This window comes from Lepidochelys kempii, chromosome 3, assembly GCF_965140285.1.
Source record: "Lepidochelys kempii isolate rLepKem1 chromosome 3, rLepKem1.hap1, whole genome shotgun sequence".
Classification (NCBI taxonomy): domain Eukaryota; kingdom Metazoa; phylum Chordata; order Testudines; family Cheloniidae; genus Lepidochelys; species Lepidochelys kempii.
In genome coordinates this window covers 30,172,763-30,191,926 of record NC_136382.1, presented here as the reverse complement: position 1 = coordinate 30,191,926, position 19,164 = coordinate 30,172,763, and the positions used below count along the sequence as shown (strand labels likewise).

The 19,164-nt window shown below is 41.5% G+C and overlaps 2 protein-coding genes across 4 annotated transcripts in view; one reads left to right on the top strand and one right to left on the bottom strand.

Annotated features, from left to right (window-relative positions):
- Positions 1–777: 777 nt before the first annotated feature.
- E2F6 (E2F transcription factor 6) lies at positions 778–13,351 on the bottom strand. 3 transcript variants are annotated; one of them, XM_073336006.1, is made up of 7 exons: positions 13,016–13,351; positions 11,664–11,718; positions 7,372–7,588; positions 6,791–6,949; positions 6,105–6,219; positions 4,107–4,254; positions 778–1,509 (listed from the first exon to the last, which is right to left on the bottom strand). In XM_073336006.1, the coding sequence occupies exons 1-7, from the start codon at positions 13,070–13,072 to the stop codon at positions 1,505–1,507; spliced, it is 756 nt and encodes a 251-aa protein (XP_073192107.1). In that variant the 5' UTR covers positions 13,073–13,351; the 3' UTR covers positions 778–1,504. The 3 variants fall into 3 exon arrangements, with proteins under 3 accessions (XP_073192107.1, XP_073192108.1, XP_073192109.1); XM_073336007.1 differs by having other exon boundaries at positions 7,378–7,588; XM_073336008.1 differs by having other exon boundaries at positions 13,150–13,351.
- A 110-nt stretch (positions 13,352–13,461) lies between these two features.
- The window catches only part of GREB1 (growth regulating estrogen receptor binding 1), a 175,694-nt gene continuing 169,991 nt past the window's right edge, over positions 13,462–19,164 (top strand). Inside the window, exon 1 of the mRNA XM_073335996.2 lies at positions 13,462–13,574. The gene's annotated coding sequence lies outside the window, so the exon portion shown is untranslated. The remainder of the gene's footprint in view (positions 13,575–19,164) is intronic.

The following is a 19,164-nucleotide window of genomic DNA, read 5'->3' as shown; positions in this document are numbered from 1 at the left end:
GAAAGTGTTCTTAAAACGAACATGTGCTGAGCCATCATCCGAGACTGCTATAACATGAAATATATGGCAGATGCGGGCAAAACAGAGCAGGGGACATACAATTCTCCCCCAAGGAGTTCAGTCACAAATTTAATTAATGCAGTATTTTTTTTAACTAGCATCAGGAGCATGGAAGCATGTCCTCTGGAATGGTGGCCAAAGCATGAAGGGGCATACGAATGTTTAGCATATCTGGTATGTAAAGACTTTGCAATGCTGGCTACAGAAGTGCCATGCGAACACCTGTTCTTACTTTCTGATGACATTGTAAAGAAGAGGACAGGATTATCTCCTCTAAATGTAAACAAACTGGTTTGTCTTAGCGATTGGCTGAACAAATAGGACAGAGTGGACTTGTAGCATCTAAAGTTTTAGATTGTTTTGTTTTTGAGTGCAGTTATGTACAAAAAAAATCTACATTTGTAAGTTGCACTTTCACAACAAAGACTGCACTACAGTACTTGTATGAGGTGAATTGAAAAATAGTATTTCTTTTGTTTATTATTTTTACAGTGCAAATATTTGTAATAAAAGTATACTTTGATTTCAATTACACCACAGAATACAATATATATGAAAATGTAGACATCCAAAATATTTAATAAATTTCAATTGGTATTCTATTGTTTAACAGTGCAATTAAAAACTGCGATGAATCGTGATTATATTCACATAATGAATTTCTACTCTTTAAAGAGAAAGCCAAGATGAAGTTCAACTAAACACCGTTAGACTGACTTTTTATATTTACAGGTTTATTTCAGTTTTTGCTGTACAAAGGCAAAAGTGCAATTCATTTGGTCAATCTCCAGTAGTGACTATCTAAACATGATACAGATATATACACACACATAAGCCATGCCTTTAACTTCATTGTTCGCACTGTGCGGAGTTAGATGCAAACCACATCCACACAGTGCAAGGCATAGCTTCAATTTTTCATGATGTTTACTTGTCATATTCCTTATGGGTAAGAAAAGCCTTCCAATGCTCCAGTTCTCGATTCTTACATTATATTTAACAATCCTGTTTAGTGACAGTGCAGTTTCAGAATTAAAAGTGCTTCTTTATTATCTGTAGTCTTGCAGGACCATATTTTGGTCCAGATGTGGCTTTAAAGAATATTCATTTTTGAAGTAATTTCTTGTCCATATTTATCATCATTCAAATTATTTAATAAAAACGGTAAAAACAAGGCCATTTCCCCCAAACGCTGCAGATTACGCACAAGTGTAGAAACAAAGCTCCTAAAAATGGTTCCTTGAATTACCTTCTTTTAGACTGAAGCAATTGAAGATAATTGCGTGAAAGCACTCAACAACTGAATTATTCCCATTTTAAGTTTGAAAAACATATTCATAGTTCCAAGTAACTCAGGGAATTCTGCAGTGCAGATATTCATGATAATCTGCACCGGACTTGGTGTTCTAATGGTTCTTCACCCTTCATGTTGATTTAGAAGATCTCACTCTAGAAGGGAAGTGAAAAAAGATTACCAAAACATGTATTCTTTTTCAGGGAACATTCATATTTATGAAAGCTGAGGTATGGTAGAATTAAAAAAAAGTACTGCATCTACATGTGATCTTATTGTGCTATACACGGATTTAGAAACTTTACATATATGCCCTTTAAAAATTCAGGTGTAAGAATTCTAGGGTAACAAACGACACTATAAAATGGTTCTATCGCCCCTCACCGTTAAGATCATTCCGCTGATACTGCGAAACAAAAGGGCGGGGAGGTGCTAAGACAGTACCACTTAAACCAGTGAAATTAAAAAAAAAATTAAAAAAAAAAAAAGATATGGTCACGTGACATGAAAGGGAATGTAAATCTTGATAGGCACAAAAACAAGGAAGCGGGGGAAAAACAAACTAGGCAGATACAAGAAGTGTTGTTATTCTTTAAAGCTTATCCTACATTTGAACGGTTTATAGAGACAAGCAGTAGTTACACAAGAAGTGCTAACATGAAGCATGACTGCTTATGCAAGTAAAATAATGAACTAATTCATTATGTGCTTTATAGCTTAAACTGCTAATAGAGGTTTCCCAAACTTTACTGAGATAAATGCTTGACACAGAAAAGAATTTAATATGTCTTATTCAAAGATTTCAAAATATTTAGTCTCATCACCCCAGTTATTATACTCATTTTGCAAGACAGATAAATGGAGGTAGAGATTACATGATTTGCCCAACTTCACATTGAATGTGCAGCAGAGGAGGGAATTAAACCCAGAAATCCTTATTGCTAGTCTTTTTGTTCTAATAGGACAAGTTGCTAAGTATTGCCATGGTTGAAAGCAGAAATGTACTTTAGAATCCTGACTACCTCACTTAAAAAAAATTGGAATGGCTGATTGTTAATAATTTAAGTTACCTTGTAACAGAAATACTCCCCAATTCCTCTTTTCCTTGGCACTCAAAGAAGAAATCCAAGACTAATTTATGTAGGAAGGTACAAGACATGAGAATTCTGAGGGAAGTTAGTGATTTTATTGAGCATTGCTGTGGCAAGTAAACAGGAACAGGTCATCCACAGTTTTATACCCATATTAATGACAGAAATACTGGGCTCCGTTATTTTAAAAAAAATATTTCCACTCCCTATGGAAGACAATTAACATTCTATAACTACATACTGTAAGCTACAAATCTCAGACCTCTTTACACTGACTTTTGCAAAGGGTTAACTCCTCAGTCCTCTAGAATTAGTGCCACTAAACACAGGAGATACTTTATAAGGAAAAACTATTGCGTTAGGATTATGTTAACACAAAGACTGTTGGAAACGGACCAATCACATCACCATGTTGCTATTCCACAAGTGGCACAAAAACAAAAATCTTAGTGGACACCGGGGGAAGGTGTTTCAAATAGCATTGCTGAAAATAAGTCACCTTAACTACTCCCCCCACCTTCCCATCAAACTACGTATCCTGCTTTGTTTACTTCCAGACAGCAGTAACCTGCATATATGACTGGTTATCTTGCATCTCTATTGATGAAAACAGACACATCCGCTCTCACTTGAAGTGAGCTATTGAGTTAGTTGTCAAGTTTTCCTGTTTTGCAAACTCTAAGATTCTGTAGCAAGGTATTATACATCTAATCACAGAACAGCAGGGCACCAGATTATATTATACAATAGTGTTACACAAATCAAAATATGTATAGGTAACAAGTAGAGCAGAGCAAATAACTGATTTTTTCAGTTCACACAGAGTTCTGTAAAAAAAAAAAAATTAGTTTGAGTCAAAATGAATCTAAAGATCCTAAAATGTTTCAGCGAAACAAGAAGTCCGTTCCTGGATGAATAAAACATGTTTGATCCGAAATGCTTTGTTTCCAGCATTATTAAAGGGCTAGATTCACTAAACAACAAGAAGAGGAGGAGCCTTCCTTATAACTTTTAGCCCAGTAGTTAGGGGATTCACACCACCAGGCTATGTTCACTCTCACTCTCTCTCTCCGGCTCAAGTACTTTCTCCTCCTGTTGAAGCTGTTCCACTTTGTATAGAGACTTGACCCAGAACACACCATAGCTTGGTGGTTAGGGGATGATCCTGTGAAGTAGAAGACCCAATCCAAATCCTTGCCCTGTATAAAGAAATGGAGATAACGGAACCCAGGCCTTCCACATCCCTGGTGAGTGCCCTATGCATTGGGCTAAAAGTTATAAGGAGGAACCCACTGCCAGCTGTTTTCTGAATGGGACCTATGTTCCCTTGCAAATCTAGCCCAAAAACTTTTTTTTGGACTAAATTATTCAATTAATGTGTGTCAAATCTGAAAACAGTTTCATGTCAACAAAAACCACATTTTTCAACAAATAAACTATTTATCCAAAAGATTTTGCCCAGCTCTAGTAACAAGGGCTAAAGTTGATTTTGAAATATTTTTCATATGCTGAAAATTTAGCCCACTTTAAAAATTATACAAGTTTCAGGGGGATTAGAAGTGTTTATCATTCTGACAAACCGAGTTGGATACAATACATATTTCATAGTAGTTTGTCTCATGTTGATAAATACCTTTCTTCCATTTAAATTTCTCACATACCTTCATCAAGAGGTACTGGTGATTTAGTTTCTGACGTCAGAGTATCCATATCTTCAAAAGTTTTGGCACCTGGGTTATCTTGCTCCACTTCACATAAATATACATCAATGGGTCCCTTTGTGCTCTTTATACGTACTTCTATACAATCCTGTAAAACAGATTTTATATACACAGAATCAGAAGAAATTTATAGATTAAGCCAAACTAATTTTTACTTCAAGTATTTTGCATCTATTTTAACACAAATAGACATACAAGAACAGGTCCAGATATAGGAGGGACATATTAATTTCAACAGACTTTAATTAAGCCAATTTAAAGGTTCTTTAGTTCTTGGTAAATTGGTAGGGTTACCTATGAACCTGCCATATTGAATGACATCTATTAAATAATGTAATTAAGCAACTGAACACTTCTGTGTGCTAGAAGGGTTTTATTTTGATGAGGGTCCATCCAATGTGAAGAACTACTTTCTTTCGTTGCTCATTTTCAACAGGCCATGTTGATAAATGACTGAATTTTATTACACTGTTATAAACAGAGGTAGCAAAAGTGATGAGTTTAGGGTCAATGTGACAACTGAATAGCTCAAAACAATCAGTGTTGGCACAAATTTTACTGCTAGCACAATCAGTAAGGCAGGACAAATTTAATAAATTGCTATGTCAACACCCCCACTAGATAATATCAGCAATGTAATGGGCTTTCAAGAACCAAAGGCAGAGGACACGAAATTACCCCAAGACATTAATCAAAAAACTGATTTAGGTGTAAACATTATAGGGAAACAAGTTCTAGAACTATTTTTTCCCCAAAGAGACGAATGCATTGTAATAGAAAAAAAATCAAATATGCATGAAAATTTTACAGAATGTTGTACTAGCTTTCTAAACAATTACAGTCAGGGCTGGTAGCACCTCTTAGTAAGGTTGCTTGAAACTATTATAAGCCTCTGTTTTCAGTTGCTTATAAAACTGTGCCTAACCAACCAATTGGGCTGAAAATTTCCATGTTAGGCATCTACCCGAGGAGGAATCATTTCGGAAAATTTAAGTCAGGCAGTTTACAGCTGTTTCCAAGAATGAAAGTATGGAAACCCACTGCCAGAATTTTTTTACTATAGCCAAAGCAATATGTAATTTGAGAAGCTGTCGCTCCCTGATGCTAAGCAAGTTAGCGAAACCAAGCTTGTCAGAGATCATCACTAATTGTGTGTTTTTCTTTTTTGATTGCCTGACTTGACACCCTGGGATCTGATTTGCTTAAGTGCTGCACACTCACAGCTGCAACCGAAGCCAACAGGAGCTGTGCTTTGAACATATAAAGATCTATATAGGGCTAAGTACTCTGAAAAGTCAGGTCTAGGAGTCTCAAATTGGGTAGTAGTGTATGCTTGTAAACTAAGCCCTGATCTACATGGGGGAGAGGGGGGCATCTAAGTTACGCAACTTCAGCTATGTTAATAACGTAGCTGAAGTCGATGTACTTAGACCTACTCACCGCGGTGTCTTCACCATGGTGAGTCGACTGCTGCCGCTCCCCCATTGACTCTGCCTCGCGGCGGTGGAGTACAGGAGTCGACGGGAGAGTGCTCGGGGATCAATTTATTGCATCTAGACTGGACGCGATAAATCAACCCCCGCTGGATCGATTGCTGCCCATGTAGACGTACCCTTAATCTCTGTGCCTCAGTTCTCCATCTTTAAAATGGGGGATGTTAATCATACCGCCTCATCTCAAGGTGTGGTTTTAAATTATATTAATTTGTGAAGCATTCAGGTACTTTAGCAATGAGCACCTTAGCTAAAACACTGTCCCCACACACTTTTACACCAAACATTATTGCAGGTATCTTTGTTTTATGAAAAGTATCAGATAAGAACACCAATATTATATCATACCAATATTAATTTCTGTATGTGAAAAATGAATTGCTCTTCTTGCAAACTCGAATTCTAAAAATGCAGTTGCCTTAGAGTAATGAAAAGCAATACTTACTTCTTTAGGAGCTGGTATTTCTAGTTTTGTTTCTTCTGGAGCTTTGATTGCCATAACAATCTGTTCTTGAAAGGCCTTAATGCTATGAATATCTTGATATGTCACATAAGCTAGTGTACACATAAGTCAAGGATTCTATAAGGAAATCTGTTAACTGTTTTAAGAAAAAGGGACGGCTGTTACTGTGTTATATAATTACTTTCTGATCTCTTTCAAGGAACGGACAAGTTTCACTGGTCATTGTCTGAAAATGAATTTATTTAAGTACCAGACTTTCTTCTAGTTAGCCTTCAGCCTAGAGGCAAGCATAGAATGAGGAATCTTAGGTGATATTCCCAATTTTCATGTTTGGTGTTTAACTCATCTCAATTACAAAACGACTTTTCATTTGTCAAAGCTTGCCTATGAGATAGGACTACTAAATGTAAATATTCATAATTACTTCAGTGATAGTGTTCCTTTAAGACCACACCTTCAACTTTTACCTTCTGCTGTTTATTCTATATAGACACATACCTGCACATATAAGTTTATTTGGGACCAGTAATTCCAAGTACTACTTGCCCTGTACTAAAGCATGAGAAGGAAGGCAATGAATTCCACCTCTTACGCGCTATACTAAATTTCCATCACTAAATGCTTGGTGCCAGTAGCCAAAATAACTGATCCAGCAGTTAAAAGGGTATTTTGTGTTTTCTTTGTCATCCGTTAATTCAAACAACTGGTGAGCACAGTCCTTAATTAATTCATCCAGAGCTTCTTCCATTGCTGATAAATCAGAAAGTTCATCTCTAAGCTTTTGCTGTTCTGATGCCTTTCCAGCAACCTGATCGAGATCAGATCCTCTAAAAGAATATGAAAGTTATCAAGAATATTATTTAAAGCTTATATTTATAAATAAATTCTGTAGTGCAATACAGAACACTTAAACATTTTTTAACTTTTAAAAAAGTGTAGTTAAAATGTTGAAAGCTTTTTGGTCATAAACTATTATTTTTAGTTTCTTGTGGTCAGTTAAAAAAAAAATCTTCACAATTGCTTCATTTCCTGATACTAGAAAGTTAAAAGCATCTTATAATTAGAGACTGTATTAATTACACAGTGTGATTTAAGAGGCTGTACCATCTCATTTATGAAAGTTACTGCAAAACACAAAAGAAGCTAAAACACGTTTTCACAATTAAGTCAAAGTTAGGTCAAACTACATTACACAAAATATCTGTATTATTTTTGCAAATGTAAGTTAGAAATTTCAAAGCCAACTCACACCCACTGGATAAGATTCTTAGATCTTTTCTGAATCAGGTGGATTCCATCCAATACATTGGTGATGTCATATACTCTTCGTTTTCGTACCCCCAGAGTTGTTGCTACTTCATTCAAATCAAGAACACCATCTTGTGCAGTTTTGACAAGATCCATGAATTTTCGGGTCAGGTAAACCAGGGATGCATCAAAACGAGGCTTTGTGACTTTCAGGGTTTCTGTAAAGGTTTGACATTGCATCATTTAGTATTAATCCATGCAGCTCTGTTCAAAGCATTGTCATAATTTTCCAATATACAATGCTTATGAAAAGTGTTATTAGAACAGGAGGTTGAAGTTTTGTTCTATATCAGTACAAGTCATAAAGAAAGCTGTCCATCCAATATGCCTTAATTAATTTGTAGAAGTTACATCTAGAAAGCTAAAAGGTATCTCCATGCCTTTTAAATTCTTGACATTAGACTTCCAACAAGGATATCAACTGTGATATGAACATATGTATAAGCAATTTTACAAACTGGTAGGCTACTAAACAGCCATGATGATATCTTGTGTTTAAAATAGTCCTGTTGCCAATTACAAGCCTGAAACCAAGAAGTAAAAGACTGTCTGAATGCCACCTACCTATGCCATCTGGTCCCTCACTTAAATAACATAAAATTAAAAGTTACTTATTATGTCTGCACATAACTTGTTAAATGGCTTCTAACAAAAGAAAAAGTAAACTAGACCACCCAGTTTTCAAACAGCTGTAATTATAGGAGTATCAATTACCACAATTTACTTCCATTAAATTAAATCACTGGCTAATTTGCTCCTCCATTTCATTTAATCAAAACATCAAGAACAAAATCTTTTTTAAGAACTCCAGCTGCCTTTTGATCTTTCAGAAAGAAGAGAATAATTCAGACGCTGACCACAGGAAACTAATCAACAGAAAGTTTTCTTTATTTTTCTCCCTTGCATTACAACTAATAAAAGGTGCTAATAACTTGTAAGGGGAAGGTACCCCTTTGGGAGAAAGGCAGCATAAAAATACCTCTTCCAGATTTTTTTTTTTTTAGGGGAAGTGGAATTAATTTGGAAATGTTTAGCTTCTGACTGTGAGAAAGGCTGTCTAAACTAAGGTTATGTCTACACTGCAGATGACTATCAGCACAGCTATATTGGTTAGGGATCACACTTCTGACTGACATAGCTATGCCAGCAGAAGTCTGTAGCGTAGATGCAGCCATTCCAGCAAAACTGCACTTTACCAATAAGTAGCACAGCTTTGCTTGTATAGCTGTGTCCACACTAGGAGTGCTTTGCTGGTACAGTATATTAGTACTTCTATACCAGTGAACCACTCCCAGTGTACACCCAGCTTACATAAACTATTAAGATGATTTCTGATACTTGGATAAAGTTTATGGTTTAAAAATAATTCAGTTATTAATCACATAAATGTTTCCGAGCAGTACTTTATTTTACCCTTAAAGTTTTGTTTAGACATCAAAGGTGCAGAGCTCGAGGATATTGCACATGCAGCTATCAAAAGTTTTGAAGACTGACACAGAGAAACTGCTTGGTACCCTTATACTTGGGCCATTTTTCTGCCTTTAATTCCTGAAATTTAACCTGGAAATGTTTTATTCGAACGTGAAATATTAGAGTACATATTCAGTTCAAATACTGCATGTTTTCAACCTCAGGATACATAACACCTTACAAGACAGTGAGAACCAGACAACCAAGGAATCCCAGCCGAAAGCTTGCTATGCTCATCAGAACCGTTCTAATAAACTAAATCCCCAATCCTGTAATTGCATCCATGCAAGAAGACTCTTACTGAGCTCAACAAGAGACACTACAGGTCCAAGAGTCATTTGAGAGTATATGGAATCAAGACCTACCTCTGTCTATCTGTAAAACATTGAAGGTGCTCCACAGGCCTAAGAGGCTCTCATACTGGTTCTCTCTATGGCTCAGAAGTTTCAAATTTTGTACCACTATAGGGTGCACTCCAGTCCAGGTTTTACAATCCAAGAGCACCTGAAATTTGATTTAAAAACACCTATGGGCCAAGTTCTCCACAGCCCACTAACTTCAACTGAGTTGCATGGCATGTAACTCATAGCAAAATTTGTCCCATATATTCCTTAATTTGTACTATTAAACTACCAATTTCTGTCCCTGATTCTGTTAAGACTATGCCTGCTCCAGGTTTGACTTAATAAATCTTAAGATTTTTTTAATTGAAATTTTCCAGTATTAATGAGACACGTGTCCTTAGTTTGCATGACATCTTCACAGTATGTTATTTATTCCATTCCTGTAAGGTTGTGTACTTTATATATCAGAACGGCAGAGATCCAATCACCACATCAAATTAAATACTAACAGCAAATTTTTTTTTTAAGTACACCAGAAGCAGGAAGCCTGCCACACAACCAGGGACTCAAGGGACTCAAGGAAGATAAGGCCATTGTGGAGAAACTAAATGAATTCTTTGCATCAGTCTTCACTGCAGAGGATGTAAGGGAGATTCCCACACTTTCTTTTTAGGTGACAAATCTGAGGAACTGTCCCAGGCTGATGTGTCAACAGAGGAGGTTCTGGAACAAATTGATAAATTAAATGGTAGTAAGCCACCAGGTCCAGATGGCATTCACATAAGAGTTTTGAAGGAACTCAAATCCGGAACTGCAGAACTACTAACTGTGGTATGTAACCTATCACTTAAATCAGCTTCTGCACATGACTGGAGGATAGCTAATGTGACACCAATTTTTAGAAAAGGCTCCAGAGTCAATCCTTGCAATTATAGGCAACTTCAGTACCAGGCAAATTGGTTGAAACTATAGTAAAGAACAGAATGAGGCACATGGACGAACATGATTTGTTGGGGGAAGAGTCAACATGGCTTTGTAAAGGGAAATCACACCTCACCAATCTATTATAATTCTTTGAGGGGAGGTCAACAAACATGTGGACTAGTGTACTTGGACTTTCACAAAGCCTTTGACAAAGTCCCCCACTAAAGGGTCTTAAGGAAATTAAGCAGTCATGGAATAAGAGGGAAGGTCCTCTCATGGATCAGTAACTGGTTAAAAGATAGGAAACAAAGGGTAGGAATAAATGGTCAGTTTTCACAATGAAAACAGGTAGTGGTGTGCACCGGGGATCTGTCTGGGACCAGTCCTGTTCAACATATTCATAAATGATCTGGAAAAAGGAGTAAACAGTGAGGTGGCAAATTTGACAGACAAAATTACTTAAGACAGTTAAGTCCAAAGCAGACTGCAAAGAGTGACAAAGGAATCTCACAAAACTGGGTGACGGGGCAACAAAATGGCAGATGAAATTCAGTGTTGATAAATGCAAAGTAATGCACATTGGAAAACAATCTCAACAATACATACAAAGTGTTACAAGGTTATTGAGGGGGGGAGGGGCATCCACAGTACAGCCACCCTTATTTCTGAGCTGGGCAACCGGAGAGTGACAGCTGTTGGCCAGGCACCCAGCTGTGAAGGCAGCGGCCCGCAAGCAGCAGCACAGAAGTAAGGCTGGCAATACCATACCGTGCCACCCTTACTTCTGTGCTGGTGCCTTCAGAGCTGGGTGGCCAGAAAGTGGGCAGACTGAGGACCCAGCTCTGCAGGCTGCAGCGCAGAGGTAAAGGTGGAAATACCATACCATGCCATGCTTACTTCTACACTGCTGCTGGTGGCGACTGCTTTCAGAGCTGGACTCCCAGCCAGCAGCCACCACTCTCTAGCTACCCAGCTTTGAAGGCAGCACCACCACCAGCAGCAGCGCAGAAGTAGGGTTCAGTACTGCTACCCCTCCCACAATAACCTCGTGATCCCCCCACTACTCCTTTTTGGGTCAGGGCCCCTACAATTACAACACCATGAAATTTCAGATTTAAGTAGCTAAAATCATGAAATTTACGATTTTTAAAATCCTAGGATATTGAAATTAAACAAAATGGACCAGGAATTTGCTAGGGCCCTACTAATAGCCTATCACTATAATGAGATGGAAAGTGAAAAACAAAATGGTCAGTGATGGGCTGATTATTACTGCTTGCTCAACTGCTTGATTTCGCTCTATGCCATCCTTCCCTCTGTTTTATACAGATTATAAACAAATAAGGAGGCAAATATGTATACAGTGCCTGGCATTCTTTGGGTAAATACGTGAACTAAGTTTGTGAAGAGAGCAGCAGTTTATTCAAACTCCTCATCTAACTGCATAAACCTTGAGAAAAAGAAACATCTCTAAATTTGAAGTTCAGAAACTTACTTCTCATTGTCACAAACTGGACCTCATCTTCCATATTAAGGTTGATTTTTGGTGGCTAAAAAAACAAAACAAAACACAAAAAAGGTGAGTTTAGGACATGAAATATACATATGGCAAACAGGAAGCTTTCCTGCATGAAGATTAGCTCCCTTTCTGTAGAATGGAGGCTTTTGTTAAATAAGTTGTCTTAAGTCTTCAGACAGCTTCAGTGTTTTTTCTACTGTTCATAGCTTTGCGTAAGTGTAACCAAGGGAAAATTTAACCGTCTGGTTAGTTTTCACTGCTGGGATTGAAAACTCTGTAGGATGAAACTGAGAACTGAGCTAGTTTTCACTGTGCTCTGGCTCAAACCTTTCCCAACCAGTAGCAGATACAGGCACTTGAGCCAGGAAGGATTAATATAAAGGCTTGTGGAAGGGGTGAATAGCGAAGACACCCCCCCAAACTCAACTTCTATCACAACTGCAGAAATCAGGAGTAATGAAGGACTGGTGATCCACCCAGGTGATTGCTATGAGGCACTCAGGTGGGGGAAAGAATGTTCCTGCTTAGCTGGGCAAGAGGTTCACTCCTCACATAGGCATTGCACAGAAAGCATTAAAGGATGCCTTGATCATCTCTTCCTTCACTTCTTGAAGGCCCATTACATAGATTATATAATTTAGAACACAGGTCGCTATAACTACAATGCAAATAGTTTGACTTCAACTCAAGGGTGTTTTCTGAGCAATAGAATTGCAACAACGATCCTAGAAGGCCTCCCTCTTTTTCTTGCTACTTCTTTTGAAGTAATGCCATGAAACAAGACCGTTTATCAAAGTTTCCAGCTACCAACCCATGAAAAATTCAGAAAAGAAAGGTATCAAGTCAAAATTAGCCCAAGTTTTAGGATTTGTAAAAATACGCTTTAAGAAAATCCACAGCAGTAGAAACAGACCCGGGAACAAAAAAAGCGTCTGAACAGATCCTGTTTTTAAATCACGCTCCCGGGTAACCCACTGCATCGTCGGCGCAGCGGAGCCGGAGAGCGAAGCCGGAGAGAAAGAAGCGGTTTATCCGCAGCAGCGGCCAAGGCGCCCGGAGAGCGGAGCCGCCGTTACATCATTTAACCGCACACCGAAGAAAAGTCTCTTTTCGGGCAACTCTGATGTTTAACGCCGCCACGCCACATCCTTCCTTTCCCAGGGGGGAGGGGCCGGGTCGGGTCACTGGCGGCGCGTGGAGCGAGCCTGCCAGGGCCCCCCTCTCAGGGGCCCCCCTCGCTCTCTGCGCTGCTCAGAGGGTCCGGGGAGCGGGAGAGCGACTGGGCCGGGGCGCCGCGCAGCCACCAGCCGCTTCCCGCCCTCACTCACCCGCAGCGTGTCCGGGTGCAGCGGCCGCAGGCTCTTCCCCTGGGCGGGGGTGGCCATGTTAGCTCGGCTCCCCGCCCAGCGGCCGGCGCCAGGCCTCTCGCGGCCCGGGACGCTGCTCACAGGCCGCCGCCCACCTGGAGCGGCGAGTCCATGTCCGGGCGAGCGCCGCCCCCCGTCACACCTCCGGGAGGAGCGGGCAGGGCCCGGCCGCGTTGCGATCCGCTCCCCAGGCCGGCGGCCGCTGGGCAGGGAAAGCGACTCCCGGCGGCGACAGCGTGAGGCTCGGGCCGTCGCTCCCCAGCCCCTCCCCGCGGCCAGCCGCCCTCACCCACAAGCCTCCGCGAGCGGGTGACAGGCTGCCCCGCCCCCTGGCTGCACAAACCCCGCCCCTTCCGGGCGCCGCTCGAGAGGGGCGGGCCGGCCGGCCGGCCTCGCCCGCCCGGCGGTGGAGACGGTGCCCTGCGGCCGGGGGACGTTACGCGTCCCGCTCCCGTCCTCTGCGCGGTACAGGGCTGGGCCGACGCCCTCGTGAATCTCGGGCCGTTTTCTTAGCTGAAGGGTGAGAGGAGGCAATGGAGGAAAACACCCGTAGCCCAAATCCCCGTCCCGCCCGGGCTAAACCCGGCGGGGTCCATCCCATGGGGGCGCCCTGCAGCCCGACTCCAGCGGTAGAAGCAATTGAAACCGGAGAGGGGTTCTCGAGGCCCCAGGAGCTGTGCTGTGCTCCGCCTCCCCCCCCATCTCACTAAACCTCTGGGCCTGGAGAAAGCCCCTTCCCAGGTGCCACCATTGCCCCTCTATGTGCGAGGCCAAATAAAACCCTTTTCTGTGGGGGCACCATCACCTTCCCTCAGATATTGCCCCCCCATGATTCAGCAGAAAGAGATCTGTGGGGGGATAGGTGGTCGCAGCTCTGACGGCTGAGGCCCAGGAGACTTCCTGTCCCTGGCAAGAGTCCGCAGGTGGTTTCCAGTATGGGTGGTAAGGAGCTCAGCAGGCTCAGAACCATGGAATCATACAAACGTAGGCCCGGAAGGGATCTCGGTAGGTCAGCTAGTCCAGTTCCCTGCACGGAGGCAGGACTAAGTGTTCTCTAGGCCAGTGGTGCCCAACCTTATTACGTAAGAGGGTCACATAAACGTAAGCACAACCTTGTGTGAGCCAAACAGATTCTAGATATTTTAATAAGATTTAAAGTCACATGTATTGATGTATATTTTAACTTCAGCTTGTTTCGTATGTATTTAAATAGGTTTTTTCCTATGTACAGTATTGTCTGTTTACACACTTGTGTAAAGTAAAGTGATGTAAAAGTGATGACAAAGTGCGAATGAATCAGCTGTTAGTATATTGTGTTGAAGTATATGAGCCTTATGAAATGCTCTCATGGGCTGTTCATGGCTTGCAAGCTGTAAGTTGGGCACCCCGATCTAGACCAACCTGGACAGATATTTGTCTAACCTGTTCTTAAAAACCACAAATGAGGGAGATTCTACAACCTCCCCAGGTAATTTTTTCCAGTGCTTAACTACCTTTACAGTTAGGAAGTTTTTCCTAATGTCTACTGTAAATCTCCCTGCTGTAATTTAAGCCCATTACTTCTTGACCTGTCCTCAATGGATAAGGAGCTCAATTTATCACCCTACTATTTATGACAACCTTTTATGCACTTGAAGATTATGTCCCTTCCCACAGTCTTCTCTTCTCCAGACCAAACAAACCTATTTTTTTCAATCTTTCCTTGTAGGTCAGGTTTTCTAGAACTTTAATAATTTTTGTTGCTCTCTTCTGGACTTTCTCCAATTGTCCACATTTTTTCTGAAGTGTGGTGTCCTGAACTGAACACAATACTCCAGCTGAGGCTGAGTAGAGTGGAAGAATTACTTCTTATGCATTCGCAAAAAGAAAAGGAGTACTTGTGGCACCTTAGAGACTAACCAATTTATTTGAGCATGAGCTTTCGTGAGCTACAGCTCACTTCATCAGATGTTTACCGTGGAAACTGCAGCAGACTTTATATACACACAGAAATCATGAAACAATACCTCCTCCCACCCCACTGTCCTGCTGGTAATAGCTTATCTAAAGTGATCAACAGGTGGGCCATTTCCAGCACAAATCCAGGTTTTCTCACCCTCCACCCCCCCACACAAATTCACTCTCCTGCTGGTGCTAGCCCATCCAAAGTGACAACTCTTTACATAATCAAGTCGGGCTATTTCCTGCATAGATCAAGGTTTTCTCACATCCCCCCCACCCCCATACACACACAAACTCACTCTCCTGCTGGTAATAGCTCATCTAAACTGACCATTCTCCAGGTTTAAATCCAAGTTAAACCAGAACATCTGGGGGGGGGGGTAGGAAAAAACAAGAGGAAACAGGCTACCTTGCATAATGACTTAGCCACTCCCAGTCTCTATTTAAGCCTAAATTAATAGTATCCAATTTGCAAATGAATTCCAATTCAGCAGTTTCTCGCTGGAGTCTGGATTTGAAGTTTTTTTGTTTTAAGATAGCGACCTTCATGTCTGTGATTGCGTGACCAGAGAGATTGAAGTGTTCTCCGACTGGTTTATGAATGTTATAATTCTTGACATCTGATTTGTGTCCATTTATTCTTTTACGTAGAGACTGTCCAGTTTGACCAATGTACATGGCAGAGGGGCATTGCTGGCACATGATGGCATAGATCACATTGGTGGATGTGCAGGTGCGCATTATTAAGGATCTACAACCTATCCTAAAGGATGACCCAACACTCTCACAAGTCTTGGGAGACAGGCCAGTCCTTGCCTACAGACAGCCCCGCAACCTGAAGCAAATACTCACCAACAACCACATACCACACAACAGAACCACTAACCCAGGAACTTATCCTTGCAACAAAGCCCGTTGCCAATTGTGCCCACATATCTATTCAGGGGACACCATCACAGGGCCTAATAACATCAGCCACACTATCAGAGGCTCGTTCACCTGCACATCCACCAATGTGATCTATGCCATCATGTGCCAGCAATGCCCCTCTGCCATGTACATTGGTCAAACTGGACAGTCTCTACGTAAAAGAATAAATGGACACAAATCAGATGTCAAGAATTATAACATTCATAAACCAGTCGGAGAACACTTCAATCTCTCTGGTCACGCAATCACAGACATGAAGGTCGCTATCTTAAAACAAAAAAACTTCAAATCCAGACTCCAGCGAGAAACTGCTGAATTGGAATTCATTTGCAAATTGGATACTATTAATTTAGGCTTAAATAGAGACTGGGAGTGGCTAAGTCATTATGCAAGGTAGCCTGTTTCCTCTTGTTTTTTCCTACCCCCCCCCCCCCCAGATGTTCTGGTTTAACTTGGATTTAAACCTGGAGAATGGTCAGTTTAGATGAGCTATTACCAGCAGGAGAGTGAGTTTGTGTGTGTATGGGGGTGGGGGGGATGTGAGAAAACCTTGATCTATGCAGGAAATAGCCCGACTTGATTATGTAAAGAGTTGTCACTTTGGATGGGCTAGCACCAGCAGGAGAGTGAATTTGTGTGGGGGGGTGGAGGGTGAGAAAACCTGGATTTGTGCTGGAAATGGCCCACCTGTTGATCACTTTAGATAAGCTATTACCAGCAGGACAGTGGGGTGGGAGGAGGTATTGTTTCATGATTTCTGTGTGTATATAAAGTCTGCTGCAGTTTCCACGGTAAACATCTGATGAAGTGAGCTGTAGCTCACGAAAGCTCATGCTCAAATAAATTGGTTAGTCTCTAAGGTGCCACAAGTACTCCTTTTCTTTTTGCGAATACAGACTAACACGGCTGTTCCTCTGAAACCTGTTCTTATGCATTGTTTACAACATTCACTCTAAGACATCCCAGAATGATATTTGCTTTTTTTTGCAACAGTGTTGGCCCATATTTGGTTTGTCATCTACTATCCTTTTCTGCAATACTCCCTCCTAGGCAGTCCTTTCCCATTTTGTATTTGTGCAGTTGAGCATTCCTTCCTAAGTGGAGTACTTTGCATTTGTCATTACTGAAAAGCCTCTCTCCCTGTTCCTGAGGTGTGAGTGGGAGGCCCTCCAACAACAGCAGCTTGTGCAGCCTGCCTGTACCTTCCCCACCTACTACAAGAGCTCCTGCCTTTCCTCCCAATCATTTCCCCTCTCATAGCTCCTTTCTCCCATCCCGTTCATCTGACTACTACCATGGGCACTAGCCTGTTTGCACATCTCTTTGCTTTAGCAGGGCCCTCAAAAGGAAAAGTTCAGAGTCACTTCCTGCAATCGAAATGTAAAGTCAAAATATGCCTACTAACTTTTAAATGATGTATAGCTAAAATGCTTATTCATCAGTTAAAATCATTCTGTTCATACTAACTATTTCTGTTGATTGTCACCGCAAGCTTTAAGATAAGGCCACTGATAGGTAATTTGTGGTTGGGTTTCTCTGCACCTCTGAAGTTTCTTCCCTGTATTGGGTCCTGTATGCATTGTGGATAAAATTCATGTTTCTTTCTTTGTGCTGGTATTGTACATAAGTCAGTTTCATCCTGTGTTGTGGTTTGTTTTTTGAACTGCAATGGGCTATAACGGAATATAGCATGAAGGATCAAGTGCTGTTGTTGGGCATGAAGGCCATTCCTCATATTTGATATGCCTTGCCATTCAGGTCAAATAACACTGTTAGACTGATATTTTATTCATTCTTAGTTGTGTTCCGTATCTCTGTAGGAAAGTTAGATGTTCCCTCACAGGAACCTCTGGCACCACTACTTGCTGTACCAGATCTCCTGGTAGATGGTGGCATTTTCTGCATAGCAACCTATTGTTTAGTGTTATACTCTTCAGAGTTTAGATAAAGCTGGTGACCCCTCTCAAGGTACATGGAATTGAGCTAGGCTGTTTTTATGTCCTAATCAATTTACAGCAGTATCATACAAAAGTTCACTGTGAGGCAGCTCTTTCAAGGCCTGATTTTCATGTTACAGCAGATGTGCAAATTTAAGTGTTGGTCATTTGAGGATGCTGACATTGTAGATGCTTGTCTGTGCTCCACATGGCTGCTTCAGACAATTGTGCAGCTGCAGGAGGCTCTCAAGTCCTGGTACACCAGCCCATCAAGGACAGTTTGAAGTATTAGTGACATTTGCTACCTAGATTCATTACTGTGTGGTGCAGTGTGTCACCATAGAATCATAGAATCATAGAATATCAGGGTTGGAAGGGACCCCAGAAGGTCATCTAGTCCAACCCCCTGCTCAAAGCAGGACCAATTCCCAGTTAAATCATCCCAGTCAGGGCTTTGTCAAGCCTGACCTTAAAAACCTCTAAGGAAGGAGATTCTACCACCTCCCTAGGTAACGCATTCCAGTGTTTCACCACCCTCTTAGTGAAAAAGTTTTTCCTAATATCCAATCTAAACCTCCCCCACTGCAACTTGAGACCATTACTCCTCGTTCTGTCATCTGCTACCATTGAGAAGAGTCTAGAGCCATCCTCTTTGGAACCCCCTTTCAGGTTGTTGAAAGCAGCTATCAAATCCCCCCTCATTCTTCTCTTCTGCAGGCTAAACAATCCCAGCTCCCTCAGCCTCTCCTCATAACTCATGTGTTCCAGTCCCCTAATCATTTTTGTTGCCCTTCGCTGGACTCTCTCCAATTTATCCACATCCTTCTTGAAGTGTGGGGCCCAAAACTGGACACAGTACTCCAGATGAGGCCTCACCAATGTCGAATAGAGGGGAACGATCACGTCCCTCGATCTGCTCGCTATGCCCCTACTTATACATCCCAAAATGCCATTGGCCTTCTTGGCAACAAGGGCACACTGCTGACTCATATCCAGCTTCTCGTCCACTGTCACCCCTAGGTCCTTTTCTGCAGAACTGCTGCCTAGCCATTCGGTCCCTAGTCTGTAGCTGTGCATTGGGTTCTTCCGTCCTAAGTGCAGGACCCTGCACTTATCCTTATTGAACCTCATCAGATTCCTTTTGGCCCAATCTTCCAATTGGTCTAGGTCCTTCTGTATCCTATCCCTCCCCTCCAGCGTATCTACCACTCCTCCCAGTTTAGTATCATCCGCAAGTGGGTCACAGCTGAGAATACCAAATTCAGGACAGTCGGCTGAGAAACAGGGCAAATATACCCCAGA